We start from the raw sequence: 19,613 nt of genomic DNA on the forward strand, positions 1-19,613 counted from the left end.
GAGTTCTTTGTCGACCACTAGAAGAAACCAGCCCAAACGTGGGAGAGAACCTCAGAAACAACCTCAGCAGCCCCTCTCACTTTACGGAGCTTGGCAATGGGCTGACTCCCGTCCAGAGATCTTTACTAAACCTGAATGCTTCTTCCTTTTGAGAAAAACACAGCTCATGCTGTTATTACGTGAAGCAGAGGACCTCAGACCGGGCACCTCCCTGATGACTGTATTCACCACCTTGGGGAAATAATTTTCCCTCTGTAGACAGATGGTGTCATCAGCTCTGAATCGCCTATTTGCAGTAATACATTCTATAGGGCAATATTTCATTATGTTTAGAGAGGAAACACAAAATGCAATTATCATCTTTATGCAGAAAAAAAATTCCATTCTGTATACCCCCTAAAACAGATAAACCATGATGGCTAGAGTTGGGAGCAGGGAGACAGACATGTACGTAGCTAGCTCTCAGTGAGGTAATGGTGCCCAGCACCACACTACCTGCTGAACTGACTATATTTTCTTATTTTCTATATTCTTGATGCTCTGGCATTTGGGGCTTTGATCTCAGAGAGGCTGCTCCTCCCAGGGCCAGCTGATTCCTAGAGATAGCAAATGACGCCCCTGCGAGCACACCTTCGAGATACAACCAATCAGCACGGAGCCCTCTCCCCAAACCACCTCCTTTACCAAACTCTCACACACCAACCAATACTCCCCCTGCCCCGTATCACCCCAGGACCAGGTACCTGACCACTGCGGACCATCCCTGTAGCTCAGAGACTGCCAAAATTATTCCAACTACCCAATCCTAAGCTTACGCAGCATACCTAACCTGACTCATCAATTCCTTCCTGTAAAAACCCCAATAAAGGCTCTTAGCCGCATTCTCTCTCTGTCCCTGCTGCCCCCTGACTGACCCGGTGCTTCCCCGCATAGCACTGCCATGCCTCTCATCCCTCGGGATCTCTGAGTATAAACTTCCTCTTTCGTGACGATCATTTCTGTGTCTGTGTGTCTCACCACATCTGCTCAAAACACATCCCAGCTACAAATTTTAGAATATCTGCTAGGAAGGAGATGCCAAGACACGGCCCCTGCCATCGGGAGGTTAAAGGATGGCAGTGAATTATTTTAGGAAAACAGGCCAGTAGCTGTTAAGCACCATGGAGACTCAGAAAAAAAGATACTTCTGCTTTTCAAAACATACACATTTTTGGTGTCTGTGATACCAGAGAGCTTCATTAAAAGGGTATCTACTTAATTCAGAATAAAATCAAGCAAATCCCCAGGGGTCCATGAGCTGGCAGTGATAGGAGGGTACCAGCTGTGGTCACCACGTCCTCTTCATTAATTAGAGTAGAGAACATTCAGATTAGTGTGGTACGGCTAGAACACGAAATACAAGGAGACTCAGGTAAACGAGGGCTACAGAGGCAGGCAGGAGCCAGATCACAAGGGGCCATAGATGTCCTCAGAGTTAATCCTACAGGTGATACAAAGTCACTGAAGACATCTGCAAAAGAGAGTGATGCACCAGACCTATGCTGGAAAGATCATTCTGGTACTGTTTGGATGGGTAAATAAAGTCCACATGACAAAATTATAATACATGTATCAATAAAAGTGCGGCTTTTAACATTCCTAGATTTCTAAGAAAATTTGAGAGATTGTATAAAACAGTCTAAGGCAAAGGGCCCAGGAAATCTTTGTAACCAAGAATGAAACCTTGAAGGGTATAAAGAACAGATAAACTTATTTATTACTCAGGAACTTAAAGCTTTTATATGGCAACTATACTATATACAAAGTTAATAGACAAATAACAGATTTAGGGGAGAACTCTTCCAATTCAGAAGACAGAGTATGTATAGCACACAAAGATCTCCTACATACTGACAATTAGGGGATAAAAAAACACAATAGAAAAATGGGTGCAGAAAAAATTTCACAGAAGAACAACCCTGAATGGCCAATAAATATATGGGGAAAAGTCCAAACTCAGGGAAATGCACATTAAAGGAACAATGAGGTATCACTTTAAATCTAAGAGACTGACAAATCAAAAGGAGTAATTATAGCACTGCTGGCAGAAATGTACATATTCATCACTGCTGATAGAAATGAAATTAAGACAGAAGGTACTAGGTGTATTCAAAAAGTAGTCTGACTACATCTATCAAAATTAAAAGTGTATGTGCACTCTGACTCAGCAATCCTCTTACTGAAAAATCTCAGCCATAGAATTAAAAGCACCTACATATTAGAAAAAAAATTTTTTGTAGCAGCATTTATAGGGGCAAAAAAATTGGAAAAATATTGAAAGCTCATCAATAGTAGAATGCTTGATAAACCATCGTGTGCCAACAACCTGTAATATTTTTCACCATCTAAAAGAACGGATAGAGGTAGGCCAGGTGAGGCACTGTTGAGTGAAAATAGTAAGAAATAGAAAAATACAATCAGGTGAGAAGGCAGGTGGGTGTATGAGTGACAAGCACAGACTCAGAAGCTAGACTGCTGGGACTCAAAATCCTGGTTCAACCACCTCTTTTGGAAAGTGCAATCTTGGACAAGTGACTCAATCTCTCTGAACCTTGGTTTTCTCATCTGTAAAACGTCTCTATATTTGGTTGAGCTATGACACATGAGGCGCTCAGGACAATGCCTGGCACATGGTCAGCATGCAGGGAACAGTAGCTGTGGTTACATGGTCCCACTGTCTGAAAGCAAATACGAGAACTCTCATACATGCCAATGTACACGAGGGTCCCCCACCTGCCTCTGCCATGTTGTTTTTCTCATGGCATCTTCTCTATTCCTAACACACTTAACCATTTATTTACTGACTGTGTCTATCTCTGCCCTGCTTTAGAATTCAAGCTCTATGAAAGACAGGGTCTTTTGCCTGTTTCGTTCATTGCTGTATTCCCAGTGCCTTGAACATTTCTGGGCAGATAGTAAGGATTCAAAAAAATACTTGTTGGGAATTCCCTGGCAGTCCAGTGGTTAGGACTCAGCGCTTTCACTGCAAGCAGCACGGGTTCAATCCCTGGTCAGAGAACTAAGATCCCACAAGCTGCGTGGCTTGGCCAAAAACAAAACAAAACAAAAAAAACCTTGTTGAATGAATGAATACGTGTATCTATGTCTTGCTGGGAGACTACTGTCCATGAGTCTGGTATTTCTGCACATTTTCTGAGCGGAGGCACTGGCTACCTCTGTTTTGTACTACATTTTCCAGGATATTCGTATAATCAGCAGCTTGGGAAGAGAGAGGTGGGGCTTCCCTTCAGAGCAAAGGGCGGGTTGGCTTAAAGTCCAGAGTAAAAAAGAGAATGTCTCCCTCCAGGGCAAAGATCAGGCAGGCTTAGCGCACATTACAAAAGAGTCAGGTTCCCTAAGCTTAGCGTTTCTCTCTTTTTTTTTTTAACTAATATTTATTGGAGTATAGTTGATTCACAATGCTGTGCTCGTTTCTGCTGTACAGCAAAGTGAATCAGTTATACCTATACACATATCCACTCTTTTTTAGATTCTTTTCCCATATAGGTCATCGTAGAGGACTGAGTAGAGTTCCCTGTGCTCTACAGTACCTCTCTTGTGATAAAACCAGCCACGTGTGTAGGTGTCGCCTGGCCCTCTCTGTATCACTACATGAGAATGGAGCTGGAGGAAAGGCACCAATCCTGCCACTCTGACTTCTGCTCTTACTGTGAGTAATAAATCATCCTTCATCTCTGGCTCAGGAGTCTCTTGTTTGGTGCCAGCAACCATGAAACAGCAACAGACTAGCTTATTGGCTTGTAAGTAGGGTAAAAATCTAGACTCTTCACAATTCTTGACCCGTTTATGTTCACATATGTCTGTGCATGATGATGTGAACATGGACAAAAACATGAGACAATGAGGTCAGCAAACCTGGGGTATGGGGAGTCGAGATTGGGAGGATAGGAGAAGGGAGGGGAGGAAGAGGTCATGCAGAAAACGATGAGAACACAAAGTTCTGGTCCAAGTAAAGATGGTAATGATTGCGACACTGGTCATGGTCAATCCAGCCTTGACTCGACCACCAGCCAGGAGTGGGGAGGCCTTAGGTAAATGGCTCATTCCTGAGGATGTACACAGGAATCCATAGCCTCAGAGCCTGAAGGCATGTCCCCACATTTTGATATGTCACGGCACACACAGTGGGAAGGAAGGACTGAGATCATTTCAGATAAATGCTTAGAATCCTGAACATCTATCTGCCCAAGTTCCATCTGGAAACCTCCAGCATGCACTGAGAGCCTGGACCAACTTCCATTACACAAAGCTTTAATCTACAAATGTGAATTCTTTGCTTGCTTTAGCTGTTTACTTCACAACACAGCCTTTATTTCTTGTGTAAGAACATCATAAAAAAGTAAAGATTCACTTAGGTGTTGGGCTTTTTTCTAAGAAGGTCTTTGAAAACTTCACACTTCGTCCTTATAGTTCTACTGGAATAATCAGGTCTCTTTTCAGAAAAAAAATCCACTTTAAGAAAGCCTTATAAAAGCCTATAAAAGAAAGCCTTACAGAAGCTACACTGTTTCATGTTCGATTTCCTCTACATGCAATTTATCAGCTTTGGAGAAGCTGCGAACATAGTTATTGCCCGGTTCAAAATACACAGAACAGCGAGGGGAACAGATTTTTAAGGGAATATACGTGAATATACGTACCAGCCTTTGCAACAGCCTGACTTGCCTTGGGACCCTGAGTGCAACCTAGAAGAAGAAAAGAGACATAAAATATGATCGTGAGGTCATTCTCATGTGAGTTACATGAGGGGGGTTAAAACCAATTCGAATTCACGCAAAGGTTATCCATCCTGAAAAGCAGTTTTGACCTGTAACCAGGGAGCATCTAGGCCAGGATTAGAATTCATCCCTCTCAGACCTGGCTGACTGCTGAACCCACAATGTTACACACCCTCCTCACCTGAGGGTTCTTACATCTGTTAGGGGAAGACAGATGAAATGGCCAGGACACAGTTCATTAGAAAATATCTGTTTTTGGTTTCCATTCACTTTTGGCTTGAAAATCAGCTCTTTGCTGTTGTGTCTGTTACAACGAGTAAACCTGTCAGCTCAACGCTGATGGGCTCATTCACTCCGCTCAAAACTCCAGGAAACTCTGGAAGCAAAACTGAACTTACCTTGAACTTTCTTACTGTGTTTTTTGTGGATGATTTGTTATACCTTCCCACATGCAGAGGAGGGGCATGGGACGGTAATAACATCCTTATTTTTAAAAATCATATAATAATTAACCAGCCCCTCTGGACTAATTTAAAAGTCCTAGCTGGTTGCTGATTACTTCTCATGACACATCACTGTTTAAAGAACAGAAGTGTTAACTACCGCTGCTGTGAGTGATGAATCGGCCTTTCTGGAGGGCAGTTTGACAATGTCGATCACAGACTTGGAAAATATGCTTAGACTGTATGCATGCCTTTTTCAACAGCTTTATGAGGTATAATTTACAAACAATAAAATTCATTCATTTAAAACAATTCAATGTTTTTTAGTGTATGCACAGAGTTGTGCAATCACCACGACAATCAACTTAGAACATTTTTATTATCCTAACAGAAATGTTGCACCCCTTACCCACCAGCTCCCAACCCCAGCCTTTGCCCTGGCCCCAGGCAACCACTAATCTACTTTGTCTCTATGGATTTACCTACTGGGGGCATTTCATATACATGGAATCATACCATATGTGGTCATTTATTACTGGCTTTTTTCACTTAGCATAATCTTGTAGCATTTATCAGCACTTTGTTCTTTTTTACGTCTGAATAATATTCCATTGTGTGGATACACCACATTTTGTTTATCCATTGGCCAGTTGATGGACGTTTAGGTTATTTCTACTTTTTGGCTATTATTTATAATGTGGAACTTGCATGAACATTCACATAGAGTTCTTTGTGTTGGGCATATGTTTTTAGCTTCCTCAGGCAGATACCTACAAGTGGAATTCCTGGATCATATGATAAATATAACTTTTAAGAAATAGATAAACCAGTTTTCAAAGCAGCTGTAACATTTTACATTTCCACCAGTATGCACGTCTTCTAATTTAGAAATCGTAGTTTCAGAAAAGCATCATATGGGGGAAAAATCAATAGGAAAAAAATGAATGTACAAAAAAATTCTTTGCAACTTTTAAAACAATTGCTAATCATTGGAAATAGCCTAACATATCCTTTAAAAATGGTTTGGTTAAATATATTATGATACATTGATTAATTAGAATACAGCTATTGAAAATAATAGTATGGGCCTATATTTACTGACATCAATGTTAATTTTACTGGACTTCTGTGCTGTTCACCAAATATTTCTCCAACTCTCTGCCAGAAGGATTGCATTTCCTGGCCCCCTTGTGGGAAGACAGAGCCACGGGACTGGCTCTGGCCAGTAAGTTATGAATGTTAAGTGGCGTCTGTCACTTCTGCGCCAAGGATTTGATCGCAGGTCTGAGGTCCTCCAGAACTGCCTTTTCTCACCGGCATAGTAATTAGCAACGTTTGATATGGTCACTGCTCCATCAAGCCCAAGATCACACTTGCTGCACCGACAATCCAAGATGGACACGTTATACAAGCAAGAAATAAACGTTTGTCATTTAAGTCACTGAGATTTGGGGGTTGTTACCCCAGCGAAGACAGCCTGGCCTGTCCTCACTTATACATTCAGACATATTTTAAGTGATTAAATCAGGTAGCAAAACGCTATATTTAACATGATCTCATTTTTATAATTGTCTACATGTGTAGAATGTGCCCAAAATGCTAATGGCTGTTACCTCTGAGTGATTAAATTCTTTTTCTTTAAACTTTTTTGTACTACCTCAGTTTTGGACAAATTACTGTGTATCATTTCCAAATAGGAAAAAAACAATAAAGATATTTCCATTTTGTTAACTAAAAGTATAACAGAAACTGGTTTAATCACTATCCTCTCCCTGATCCCTCCTGAAAATAGATAATGCTACTGTAAATTACCATTATAAGCCATTATAGAGTCTCCTATTCTACAGAACATGGAATAGAAAGAATCAGTACAGGATTTAGGTTGACATCGGCCCTGGCTCCATATGAGAACCAAACAATGACTAGGAGGACACTGGTTTCTATTTCTAAAATGACATGGGATGATTGGGACCGTCCAAGGAAAGCCAGAAGAAGCGTCCTGGGCAAGGTCTCCGTCGGGTCTGCAGGCTCAGCTCAGGCCTCTCCCTTCCTAAAATTGTGGAATAGGCTGGGGACCACTTAAGATAGCCATGGTCAGAAGGGAAGCTCAGCCCTGCTCAGGTCTTATGTTCTCTGGTTGATCTAAAGTATTTCTTTGAAGTCTCCTCCTTTGTAAAATAGGTTTTCCAAGAAAATAAACAAGCATTAAGGAGAACAAGAGAGGTTGGTTTTTCATTTTTGAGATGACTATCTGACCTCTCAGGGGATCACGATGGCTACACTTCAGTCCAAATTTAGACTCAGACTGAACCAGAATCAAAACTTCCTGGTGCCAGCTAGGATTAGAAGTGGAAATGACAGCAATGTCATCTTCATTGTTTTTAGTTAGGAATTCCTGATCCCTTTTATTGTTGGAGAGTTTTCCCATTGCCTGGTAAGAACCTGGGAGTGTGGGTTAAGGACAGGTAAGTAACCGACTCCAGCTTAATGTCAAGGGCTGCCATGAAGAGTAATCTCAGAGCAGGGACCCCCAAATAACAGAATTAAGAGATGGCTCAAATAGGATGTTTTGCTCCTACTGAGCTGAGCTTACTTCTCCAGCATCAGAACAGATGTCCAGACCACAGTGTTTATTGAGAAATGTGAGCCACGATCTTTGCCATCAAGGACCATACTACCTAACTTGAAAGAAATACACTCAGGAAGACTTAGTAGACGAGGTAATTTTTACAAAGGAAATGGAAAACAGAAGAGTTTACTATGTTCTCAGATGACCATGAGAGTCTTTACGATGGAGGGATGGCTAGAAGTAGTTGTGTAGGATGTTTGTTGGAGTGGAATGAAAGGGGAAGAGAAATTTAAAAAGCATCCAGTTCAATACAGGAACCATGCTGAGAAGAAGCTCATCATCTGCCTCTTTAACTCACATGGACCAAGCAGCATTCCCTACCAGGATGTGCAAGAGTGGCTGAAGACTGCCTTTGCTCAAAGAATGTAGCAATAACACCATCAGAGCTGGGGGATTGGAATCTCCTCTACTCCATCATCGGGTAGTCCAACCAGAGGTAAAAAACAGCAGGCACTGCTTAATGTTCGTAATTTGGGTAACAGAGATGGTATTCTCCCCCCAGGATCAATCACAGTGTTGGATCAGGATTGGGAGGGAAGAGAAACACCGTGAAAGCATTCCAGAAAATCCACAGATGGGAAAGCACAGGAAAGGAGAAGAGGAGTGAACCCTAATTCCACCCAGGGTGAGGGATGTTGTGAATAGGCAAAACAAACACATTCCCGTTAGGGATGGATGCTTTAGTGACCCGGGTCCACTGAAAGAGGGACAGAAAGGCGGGGTTCATGCCCTCAGGCTGTACTTAGGCCAGCCTCAGCCACACACCGCCAAGCGGCTGAAGACATGAGTTCCCAGCGGGCTCTGTGCCAGAAATGTATCTACCCGCTGGGCTCCATCTTCTGAGGGCATTCTGAAAACCTGAAACCAAGAGCCAGGAGCTCAGGAGTCCGCTGCCTCAGAGATCTGATACAGGACCTGACACCAAACCCAGGGCTACAGGCTGGACAGCACGGGAGATGCCACCCATCACCTGGACCGAGGACACTTAGTCTGGGAGGATCCCATCTGGGTAATTCTCTGTCACCCGCACAAAAGTTCTCTTCCTTTGGAGAAATGTTGTTGCAGGTTGTCCTGCTATGAACCTCTTGCCATTTGGGGGGCCCATAACCTCAGCAATGGAAGAAGAAACTTCTTTTGGGGGCTGAAATTCCAAACAATTTTCCAGGCAGCTGGAAAAACAAAAACAAAACCCAAACCAACTAACCTTAGGCAAGTCACCTTGTTTCTTTTAACCTGTGAGAAACAAGGGAAATGGATCTGGCTTGTGGGAAGATAATCAGGAGGTTGGGACCACCCCCCAACCCCACAAAGAAAGCTCAGGTCTCCATCCTATGGCCCCATTTTCCTAAACGGACCCTCTGCTCCTTAGATACAGAAAGCTTACAGGACCTCCAACAGGACCTCTGACAGCACGGGGGGCACGGCTGCTTTATGTTAGCGCATACAGGACCTTGGGAGAGCGCTCGTTAGGAACACGAAGTCACATACGACTCATCGCCCAGCTCCCAGGACTCCCCCATCCTTCTCCCCACCTCCCCCCAAAGAAACCAGGTATAGCTGGTTCTGGTTCAGGAGTGAGTAAATCTCTGGAATCTCTCCCGTAATACCCTTCTTCCCCATCCAGCCTTAGGACTCCATTGCAACGATCACACCCGTGCACATAAAGGAGACATTATCGAGTGGTCTGGAGCTCACAGAATCTTTCCTTGACTTTACTTTTCAAAGCGTTAAAAAAAACCAAAACTGGTCTTGATTTTCTTTGTTTTCCCAAATGCAAAGGTTCTGAGTGAGAGACTATAAAACTTAAAACTGCAGAAATGCTCGATTCAGGGAATTAGAAATGTATCCCCACTGTGAGTGTGGTACCAGAAGCCTATGCTGAACACAATCTATGTGCCAGGAGCTACAAATTAAAATTGTATTTAAACAAATTACATTACATTGTAAATATGAAAGTGGCGGTCTTTGGAGGAGTCACTGAGAGCCTGGCTTGGCATGCAGCACTCCTGGGTTCTAATCTAGGCTCTGAAATATCACTTGCATGCATCGCTTCCCCTGGGTGGACGTCCATAGTTCTCCTGGAGCATAAGCTCGCTGAGGCCTTCCTTGCAGTGGCAGAGATTCAACCAGGCTGCACATAAACAACCCAAATAGCTAATAGGACCTGAGTGCTTACTATGTGTAAGTGCTGTGCCTGAATCAACTCATTTTATCCTCACAACAAACAGGAGCAGAAGTGGGTTTGTTATTTTTTATTCAATAGTTTATTATTGTTTAGAAGCTAATAAAAGGTAAGCGTCAGGATCCTTCACTTGCACGGTCCCTTAACAAACGGTGGTATTCGTAGTGTTTGTCAAAATGTGTCATTTGCTGTGATTTATTTATCATTCTAAATAAATGTTTATTTTAGCACTTTTAGCATTTGGCATTTTTCTTTAAGAGGGCTTTGCCCATTAGGTAAACTTGACTCCCCTCTCAAAACTTAGATCCACCCCCGTCTATGAGGTAGGAACCATTAACAACGCCATCTTGCAGGTGAGGAAACGGAGACCCAGAGAGGTTAAGTTACTTGCCCAAGTACACACAGCCAGTAAGTGGTGGGATCCAGATTTGAACCCAGGCAGTCTGGTTCCACTTGGGGTGTTCTTAACCATATACTTTATTGCTTCATATTATTTTTACATAGAGCTCCTAGCAAACTCTCCCTGACACTCAACACTTGGTGCCTACTATTATCCTGTAAATTAAAAACTGCTTTTGTAATAATGGGAACATAGCTCCATCCTTAGTTAAAGAAACCGTATCAGTTTGAGGGACTTCCCTGGTGGTCCAGCGGTTAAGAATCTGCCTTCCAATGCACGGGACGCGGGTTCGATCCCTGGTCGGGGAACCAAGATCCCACATGCCGCTGGGCAACTAAGCCCACGAGCCCTCATGCCACAACTAGAGAGAAGCCCGCGAGCCACAATGAAGACCCGACACAGCCAAAAATAAATAACTAAATAAATATTTTTTTTTAAAAAAAGAAACCATATCAATTTGAAAGCAGGCTGATTTTATACAAGAGCCTTGCTTTTTAATATTAATTTCCTGAAAGGTTCTTTCAAAGCTGAATTAGTCTAAGTGTGGTCCATGCATCCCCTGCATCAGGATCATCTGGGTCCCACCCAAACCTAGTGGATGGAAATTAATGGGGGTGGAGCATAGGAATCTGAATGTTTAAAGAGCCCCCGAGTGTCCTTCTGCAGGATGAAGTTTGAAAACCGCTGCTGATAGTGGGTTTATTACACTACGGGTAACACTGTTTACAGATGAGGTGGACAGGGAGGAAGGGACTTGAATCTAGGATATTATTAGTAATATTTTCAATTAAAGGTATATAACAAGCTAATAGGCAAGTTGCAGCACAAGAATTGCCACACAAGCTAATAGGCAAGTTCAGGTACGTTAAAACTTACATATTCATTGACATTTAAACATTGTTCACCAAATACCATATGATTATCACTTATATGTGGAATTTAAAACTGGACATAAATGAACCTATCTATGAAACAGAAGAGAATCAGGGACATACAGAATAGACTGGTGGTCGCCAAGGGGGAGGGATGGTGGGAGAGGTTTGGATTGGGAGTTAGGGATTAGCAGATGCCAACTATTATACACAGAAAGGATAAACAACAAGGTCCTACTGTATAGCACAGGGAAGTATATTCAATATCCTGTGATAAACCATAATGGAAAAGAATATGAAAAAGAATGTAAATATATATATGTATAACTGAATCACTTTGCTATACAGCAGAAATTAACACATTGTAATTCAACTATACTTCAATAAAAAATAAATTTTAAAAATTGTTCACATATAATTTTGAAGACCATAATTATTGAGACCAGAGCACTAACTGCATTGCCAGGCACCATTCTAAGTTCTAAGTATATTAACTATTTTAATCTTCAAAATCCTTTTAATTAAGTAATCTCATCATCCCCATTCTCAAGATGGGTAAATAGGGGCTCATAGATGTTAATTAACTCCCCAGTAAGTGCAGAGCCAGGATTCAAACCCAGGAAGTCTGGTTCTGGAGCCTGTGCTCTCAAATCCTACATCTTATACACACACACAAATTTTTTTTAATACAGTAGGGATAAAAAGGTAAAATCGCAAATTTTCACAGAACTTTATATTTGGAGTCTTTTCTGATTTAGTCATTTTCCAGATGAATAAATAGTGCCGTGAGTTGACGACTGCATGAAGTCACTAAAATGGGCTAAACCTGTGTTCTTCTATTCAGGGAAGTTCAGTGTTAAGCCTACTTGGACTCGCAGATGTCAGAGCTTTAGTCCCTCCTCCTAGTTCACAAACAGAATCTTTGTTTCAGTGCTTCCCACATTCTTCTCCCTCCGCCCCCTAAAAAAAGTTTTAGGATCTTTACCCTAAATTCCTACCCTCAGCATTTCAGCTGCCCAAGCCTAACAGCAGCCACCAACATTAAGTGCTGACACCGTTCCCGGCACCTTAGGTGTATTAACTATCCAATCCTCATCACCCTATTCTCTCCCACTTTTCACAGAATTGGAGATTGAAGCACCCAGGACCTTGCTCAGCGTCACAGAGCTGGTAAGTGCCAGAATCAGGAATCGAGCCCAGGCACCAAGTCTATGCCCTTAACCACTGACCAAAACAGCTACCATTTCTTGAGCACCCACTGTATACCAGGTCCTTTACATAAACTAGCAGCTGGATCCTTACAAGTATGCTCAAGAGGAGGTGTGTTCCGTGCTGTGATGGACAGTAAAGGAAGGCTCAGAGAAGGTAAGCAGCTTGTCCAGGCCACACAGCTGTAAAGGGCAAAGGAGAGACTAGCCTTTCGCTCTGGATCCCAAGCCTGCATGTTTCTCCTCCACCGCACAGCCTCCTGGAATTTTTATGGGTTATTTCTCCTGATAGTCCTACAAGAGAATGACCATTTCTTCCATTTCACAGATAAGCACATCCTTGAGGGAGCGTCAACATGAAAGTAACTACGGGATGTTTAGGTAGATTCTGTTTTCCAGATCTGCTCTTCAAACCAAAGTGCTGGGAAAGGGGACAGAAAGTATACTTGCTTATCTCTTCTTCCCATCCTGTGAAAGCATGCTATCAGCTAAACAACTTAAATACGTGTGTGTAAACAGCACCAGGAGCCTTTAATCGGGACAGAGCCATTTCTCCCTATAAGGTCTGCGCTTTGAAAACTGTTCCAACCTGTTTTATATTCGTCAAAGAGCTTTCCTATCCATGGGGCATTGTACTGAGATTTCATATTTGCAGGTTTCATTCACCTGTGAGGTTAAGCCATTTTAAAAACCCTGGCAGATACACAGAGTATTAACCAGGGTAACTGAGACCCTTTGGTTCTTGATCCTCTGCCCATCATCTGGCCACCTTTAAACTGCTAAAGCATTGATAAGAACCTGATGGAAAGTCGTGTTCTCCCTGTTTTCAGATGGGAAAAGCAGAGGCTTCCAGGAGTTTGGAACTTTTCCTAGATGTGCTTTCTCTCTGGAACAACTAGGAACCGACAGCAACAACACACTACCCCACACACGAGTCTTAAAGAATCCTGTAGTTAACCTGGGGCTCTGGCTCAGAAATGAACAACAAAAAACTAGCAGAAACCCGCGCAGGTAACAGGAGCCAAGGAGATTTGGTTCTGCAGGATTTTGAAGTGGCAGACACAATTCTGCAAGAAACTTCGCCAGCCAGACGCTCTCCTCGAGGGACCAGTAGATGGGGAAGTTCCCGAGCAGAAGGCTGGGGACAGAGAGGAGGTGGAGGGACGATGTGACAGGAGATGGGGGTGAACCCTCCCTTCCTCGCGTCCAGGAGCCTGTCCGGCAGCCACGCGCCCGAAGGAGGCGGTGGGAAAGGGCGGCAGCCCGCGTCCCGGGCCCGCCCTGCGGCCCCCCGAACTCCACTTACTTGCTCCGAAGTGTCCCCCCAGCTCTGCGCCTCTTCCAGCGACCCCGCGCAGAACGGCAGGGCCAAGCACAGCCCGAGCAGCGGGAGCATGGTGGGGCCGCGGCGGTGGCACCGGGACGCGGCGGGACGCGCGGGGTACAGCGCTGGGTACAGCGCTGGGCTCAGCGCTGGGCTCGCGGCTGCGAACGCGCGCGGCCCCGCCCCCGCGCCCTCTTGCCCCGCCCCCGCGCCCCACAGGCCCCGCCCCTGCACGCCCCGCCCGGGCCCCTCACCACCACAGACCCCGCCCCACCGCGCACCTCCCGCCCGCGCCCCGCGCACCCCGCCCCGGCCCCGCCCCCGCGCCCTTCGGTCCCGCCCCCTCGCCCCTCCGGCCCTGAACTCCCGCGAGCCCCCCGCTTCCGGCCCAGCACTCCCGCGAGCCCCGCCTCCGTCCTTCCCCGCGCCGCTGCACCGGCGCCGGGTATCCCCCCCGCCGTCCAGAGCGCACAGCTCGCACCCCCTCCCTTGTCCCCTTCCCCACCACCCATAAGCCCCGCCCCTCCCTCGGCTTCTTTGCCTCCCTTCTCCATCCAGCCTGTGGCACCTGCCTCCACCTCAAGGCCCCCAACCCTCTCTTCCTTTCCCGCTTCTTCATGGACTCGCTTCATTCCTGTCGCAGGAGAACACGGTAAGGGCCAGCCTGACCCTCGGTACACAGCCCACCCCTTCACCTGCTATATATACCCCCCATATATACCACCCTCCCACTGCTAATATATACCACCCCCTCACCTACTGTATGTACCACCACCATTCCCCCACCTGCCAGCCTAAAGGCAACAAGAGACCTTCTGCCTTCTTCCGAGAGAACAGCGCATTCCCCTTGGCATCCAACTCTGACGCTCACAGGCCCAATGAAGGGGTGCTAATTTGTAGTCTAATGCAGAGTGGCATTAGCAATGTGGTCCCGTTTTATGTGGCTCTGGCATAAGGGAACAGAAAAGAGGAAGCTAGGATTGGCACCATGTCGTAGTATTTCTGATTTTTTGGTTGTTAATCATGAAAGTGAATGTCATTGTTATCGTAGTTAACAAACTATCGGTGATGTTTCTGTCCTGTCATAGATAGAATAATTATCTGGCAACCACTCACTCACTGACTGGCCTTTTAGAGTCTGGGCTCCATCTTTGTACCTGGTAGACACACAATGAGCTGGAGCTGTTTGTTTCCTCTTCCAAAAGACAAACACCTCAAAGACATTTTTTATGTCTCTGTAAAAATTGCATCTAAATCAATACACTGAGTAATAGAAGTTGGCATCAATCTCGGTGGCCAAGAACAGGGAAATGGTTAACTCAAATGATGGAACGTCCATTCTGTGGAATATTATGCAGCTATTAAATAATAATAACGAGGTCTATGGAAACGGAAAATGTTTACAGCATAATCTAAAGGAAAAAGTCAGATCACATGACGTATCGAGAGTATGAATGTAATTAGGTAAAAATACATATGCACAGACATCAGAATCAGGGAAAAATGAAAACAGTGGGTGTGTTAGCTTATGGTGATATCTCTTATTAAAATATTTTATTTACTCTTGTTGAAATGCTGATTGTTTAAACAAAGACATTAAGAGAGGGGGAAATGTTGCTATGGTAAAATAAATGAAAGGAAAATCGTCATTAGCAGTTGAACATTTAATAGCCTAACCACTGACTAATTTTTTAAAATGCCACCAACACGAAGTGACAGTAGCTGGGCCAGCGGGGTTTCTGCAACAAAAACACTGGTAAAGGAGAAGGAAGTCAAAGGATTTTTATTTTTAGTTCTTTACTAACCGTGAGTTACAGATGTATCCCAGGCGCACTTAGAAACTTTGCAGCGTACAAAGCCTGCCTACCCACCTCCTCATTTTAAAACTAAGGAGGAGAGCCCCAAATCTGGAATCAAGTTTTGCCTATTCCCCCCACCACCTCCTCGCCGCCAAAGGGAAATACCTACTGGTGAACTGAAAGTTGAATTTGGACAAAGCCGGGTTATTTGAAAGGAAACAATAACAGCCACTGTTATTTCCATCAATCCTCCAACAGGACTGGGACCCGGTCTTTGTCTTTCTACCATCCCTCTCCTACTGGACTCTATTTTTGACCTTATATCTGCTCTTTGTCCCAATTTGTCCCAGCTGGTTTCAGCAGAGGTCAAACAGTCAAGAGAAGAGTTTTATTTTCTTCATCTGGTAGGACTCTCCAACTCTACTCTAGGCTGTGGTGCTAGTGCGTTGTTACATTGTTTTGTGGCCCCTTTGACCAAATGGATCGCACCTTCCCTGAGGGCAAGCATCTTCCACAACTTGTAACACTGTGCTGAGGGTATAGTTAGCATTGAAGAAGCAGTCCATGAATGGAATTAGGAGACTGGAGGCCTGGGGGTGCCCCCCACCCCTGCCGCCGAGCTGGCTGTGCTGGGGCAGAGGAGGCCTGGGCTGTATTCACTTTCTAGCTATGCGACTTGAGAGAGTTTCTAAACTTCCCAGTATTTGCAGACTGTAGTAGCCTAGGCTTCTGTGTGATGTCAGAGCGTCTGCATGACCAGATAGGGATGGTCTTTAAAAACTAGGTAGTGTGATACAAATAAAACCCAGTGAGACTTCCCTGGCGATCCAGTGTTTAAGACTTTACCTTCCAATGCAGGGGGTGCAGGGTAGATCCCTGGTTGGGGAGCTAAGATCCCACATTCCTTGCTGCCAAAAAAACCCACAAAGAAACCAAATAACCCTATGAAAGGTTTGCAAAACTCTTGATAAGCATAGATAATTATTTATATTGACCTTATAAATATGGATGAAAAAAAATTTAACTGTCCTCCCCCAGAAGGGACTGAGGTGTCCCCACGCCTGTGTGCTTTGATGCCAGGAGTTGCTGACTTTGCAGTTTGAGACCACAAAGCTTCTAAAACCTCAAAGCCAAAACCCTATCCTGACTTCTCCAAGGAGACACGTCAGGGGCTTACCAGGCCCACACTCCAGTTAGGCACAAATCTCCAGCCAGGACCCAGGTGCTCATTGACAGAATCTGGGTCTAGGGCTCAGCAGCAAGGGCTTCGTAGTGCAAGAACGAAGAGGAGCTGCCGGTCAGAGAGGCCCCCGTGCCGACTCTTGCCAGGAAATGGCTCCCCTGTGTAACTGAAGAATGGGCCAGGGATTCCAAAATTTTAGAATCGGACTCATTAGGGTTAGGGGCTTTCCCCTGGTCCCCTACTTGAGACCACCAATTGATGGGCCCAGCTAGCGTAGCCAGGGCAGAGACTGAAGAGAGAAGGCAGGCTGTCCATTTGGTTTCTTTTCTTCTCCCTTGAACTTACCCCCGATGGTCACCCCCTGGTCCCTCTATCCAGCTGCTCTGAGATTCAAGCCCTTCCTCCGGCCCCCACCCTCAGTCCCTCCCTCGCCTGTGCTCCTTTCTGAGTGTTTGCAAGGCCATTGTTCTATTCTGGGCCAGCTCTTTCTCACCTCCTTGGTCTCACCTTTTTATCTACTTACATGGCCTTGTGTTTCTCCTGGACCCCTGACAACTTTGCATAATCCTGACAGTTTCTTACAACTTGCCTTTTTTTTTTTTAATCAAAAAGACTGGGGAGGAAACGGATTCCTTTTGGCTTTGGCTTCACGGTTTCTCAGGAGCCCTTGATATCTTGGGAGTCTAGTTATACCCACTGTTCACCTAGTTTACAGACAGTGAGTTTTACCCAGACAGAAGATTTGTGAAACTGGAAGCAGAGAATACAGTTTTCCAATTTCTTCTGATTGATGATTTGCTGAATTTATCAACTATTCACAAAGTGTAACACATCATACTTTATTTTAATTATCTGCTTACAGATTTGAGACCCTAATTAGACTTGATTTGCTCATGGGCAAGGATTGTCTCATGCTCATTTTTATATTCCCAGTCTGCCTGGAATAGAGTCGACATGCAGTGTGTTTGATGGATGGTTGAAAGAATGTGTTTCTGTCTTTATGATGCCCTGTGCTAGCTGTGTTATAACAGGGGTTTTAGACACGGTCCACAACCTGGAAGAATTTACCATTTAGATATGAAGGTGGAACTAACAGACAGCATAATTTGAGCTCAGTGGTGAGATGCTAAGTGGAGAGGAGGGTGAGATTGTGATTGTGGTCTAGAATAATTAGAAAAGGCTTCGGGGAGGAAGTGGAAATTATTCTTTGCATGAATCAGATTTGATTCCAGGTGGAGAAGACAGGGCATTAAGGAGACAGGGGAAGGAGAAGGTGCAAGAGTGGAAAAGGCTTTGACATCGAGGAAAAGAACACAGAATGCGGGGGGAAAGGTCCAAGTTTGGGGAGTTACCTGTAGAATGTTCCTGAGCTAACAGGTGGGAAAGGAGATCGCAGTAGTCCCCAAGGGCAAACCTGCAGACCAGTGCAGTCTCGTGACAATGTTTTGTCCAGCCCCTTGCAAAAGGAGATAAGTAAATGGAGGCATTATGCTATATTTTTTTCATCAAGCTAATTTTTTTTAAAGAACTGTCTTTGACTTCAAGGTTTTTGTCACCCCTATTAGTGATAGTGTCTCACTGGGGGTCCTTGGGGTGGCAGGGTGAGAAGAGTATGTCCCCGGGGGTGGTGCGGTGGAGGAGGTGGTGAACCAGAGCCTCAGGAAGGCGTTGGGGGGAAAACATGCCATTTGGGAAATCTCCCAGATGATTCTGAAATCCCGCCCACACCCTCCACAAATGGTACCGTATACCTAGGTGTTATAAAAATTATTACTGTTGCAGTGACCCATGCTTGCTGCCATTATTAATACTATAAAGTGAGTAGTTAAATGTGTATTTTTTTGCTTTTTCGAATAAACCTTTCATGTTAATGAAACTTTAAAAAATACATTTTTACTTGATAAACATGTGGTCTAACCTTCTCATGTAAGGAAAAAGTACAATTGCAAATCAAATAAACTTGACATTTCAGTACAGCCACGTGAAAGTGAGCAACCAGTTGTAAATCAAGTAAGTTGTTCTTAGTAAACCATTAAAGTTAAATTAAATGGCTCATTGCCACATGCTGTATTGATAGGTTATGTTGTTTAGGAATCTGACAGAGACATTTACACAGCCTCCAAAGCTCTCAGTGTAAATTAGGCTCAATAAACATTTCATGTGATGCACTATGCATTTGAAAGAGCACACATACTTTTTAAAAAATTTATTTTATTGAAGTATAGTTGATTTACAATGTGTTAATTTCTACTGTACAGCAAAGTGAGTCAGTTATACATATCTATACATTCTTTTTCATATTCTTTTCCATTATGGTTTATCACAGGATATTGAATATAGTTCCCTGTGCTATACAGTAGGACCTCGTTGTTTATCCATTCTGTATGTGACAGTTTGCATCTGCTAATCCCAAACTCCCAATCCACCCCTCCCCCACCCACCCCCTCCTTGGCAACGACAAGTCTTGAGAAGAACACACATACCTTTTAAGGACACCCATGCTGTGGACTCCCCACCTAGGATTCATCTGGGCTAAGTGACTGTGACGCCAGTCTATAGTAACATATATGTAGAACTCTCTCTAGATTTACGTGGTAGGCCCACTAGTGAAAAGCCAAAGAAACATAACCCTCTGTCAGCAGTCTCTACCAGATCTGGACATCCATCTACTCTTTGACCCATCAATCCCACTTTGGGGGATTTATCATACAAATAAACCTGCTCACATATAAAATGGTGTAGGTACAAGGTTATTCATCACAGCATTGTTTGTAATGCCCAGAAATTGGAAAGAA

The 19,613-nt window shown here is 44.2% G+C and overlaps 1 protein-coding gene across 2 annotated transcripts in view; it reads right to left on the reverse strand.

The window, feature by feature from the left end:
- The window catches only part of ITIH5 (inter-alpha-trypsin inhibitor heavy chain 5), an 80,598-nt gene extending 66,592 nt beyond the window's left edge, over positions 1–14,006 (reverse strand). For both annotated transcript variants that reach the window (XM_082450567.1, XM_082450566.1), the window contains exons 1-2: positions 13,819–14,006; positions 4,701–4,745 (exon numbers count right to left, since the gene is read on the reverse strand). In XM_082450567.1, coding sequence (XP_082306693.1) covers positions 4,701–4,745; positions 13,819–13,908 — 135 coding nt within the window. In that variant the 5' untranslated portion in view covers positions 13,909–14,006. The remainder of the gene's footprint in view (positions 1–4,700; positions 4,746–13,818) is intronic.
- Positions 14,007–19,613: the final 5,607 nt, after the last annotated feature.

Source organism: Balaenoptera physalus (assembly GCF_965194825.1).
Source record: "Balaenoptera physalus genome assembly, chromosome: 2".
NCBI classification, from domain to species: Eukaryota; Metazoa; Chordata; class Mammalia; order Artiodactyla; family Balaenopteridae; genus Balaenoptera; species Balaenoptera physalus.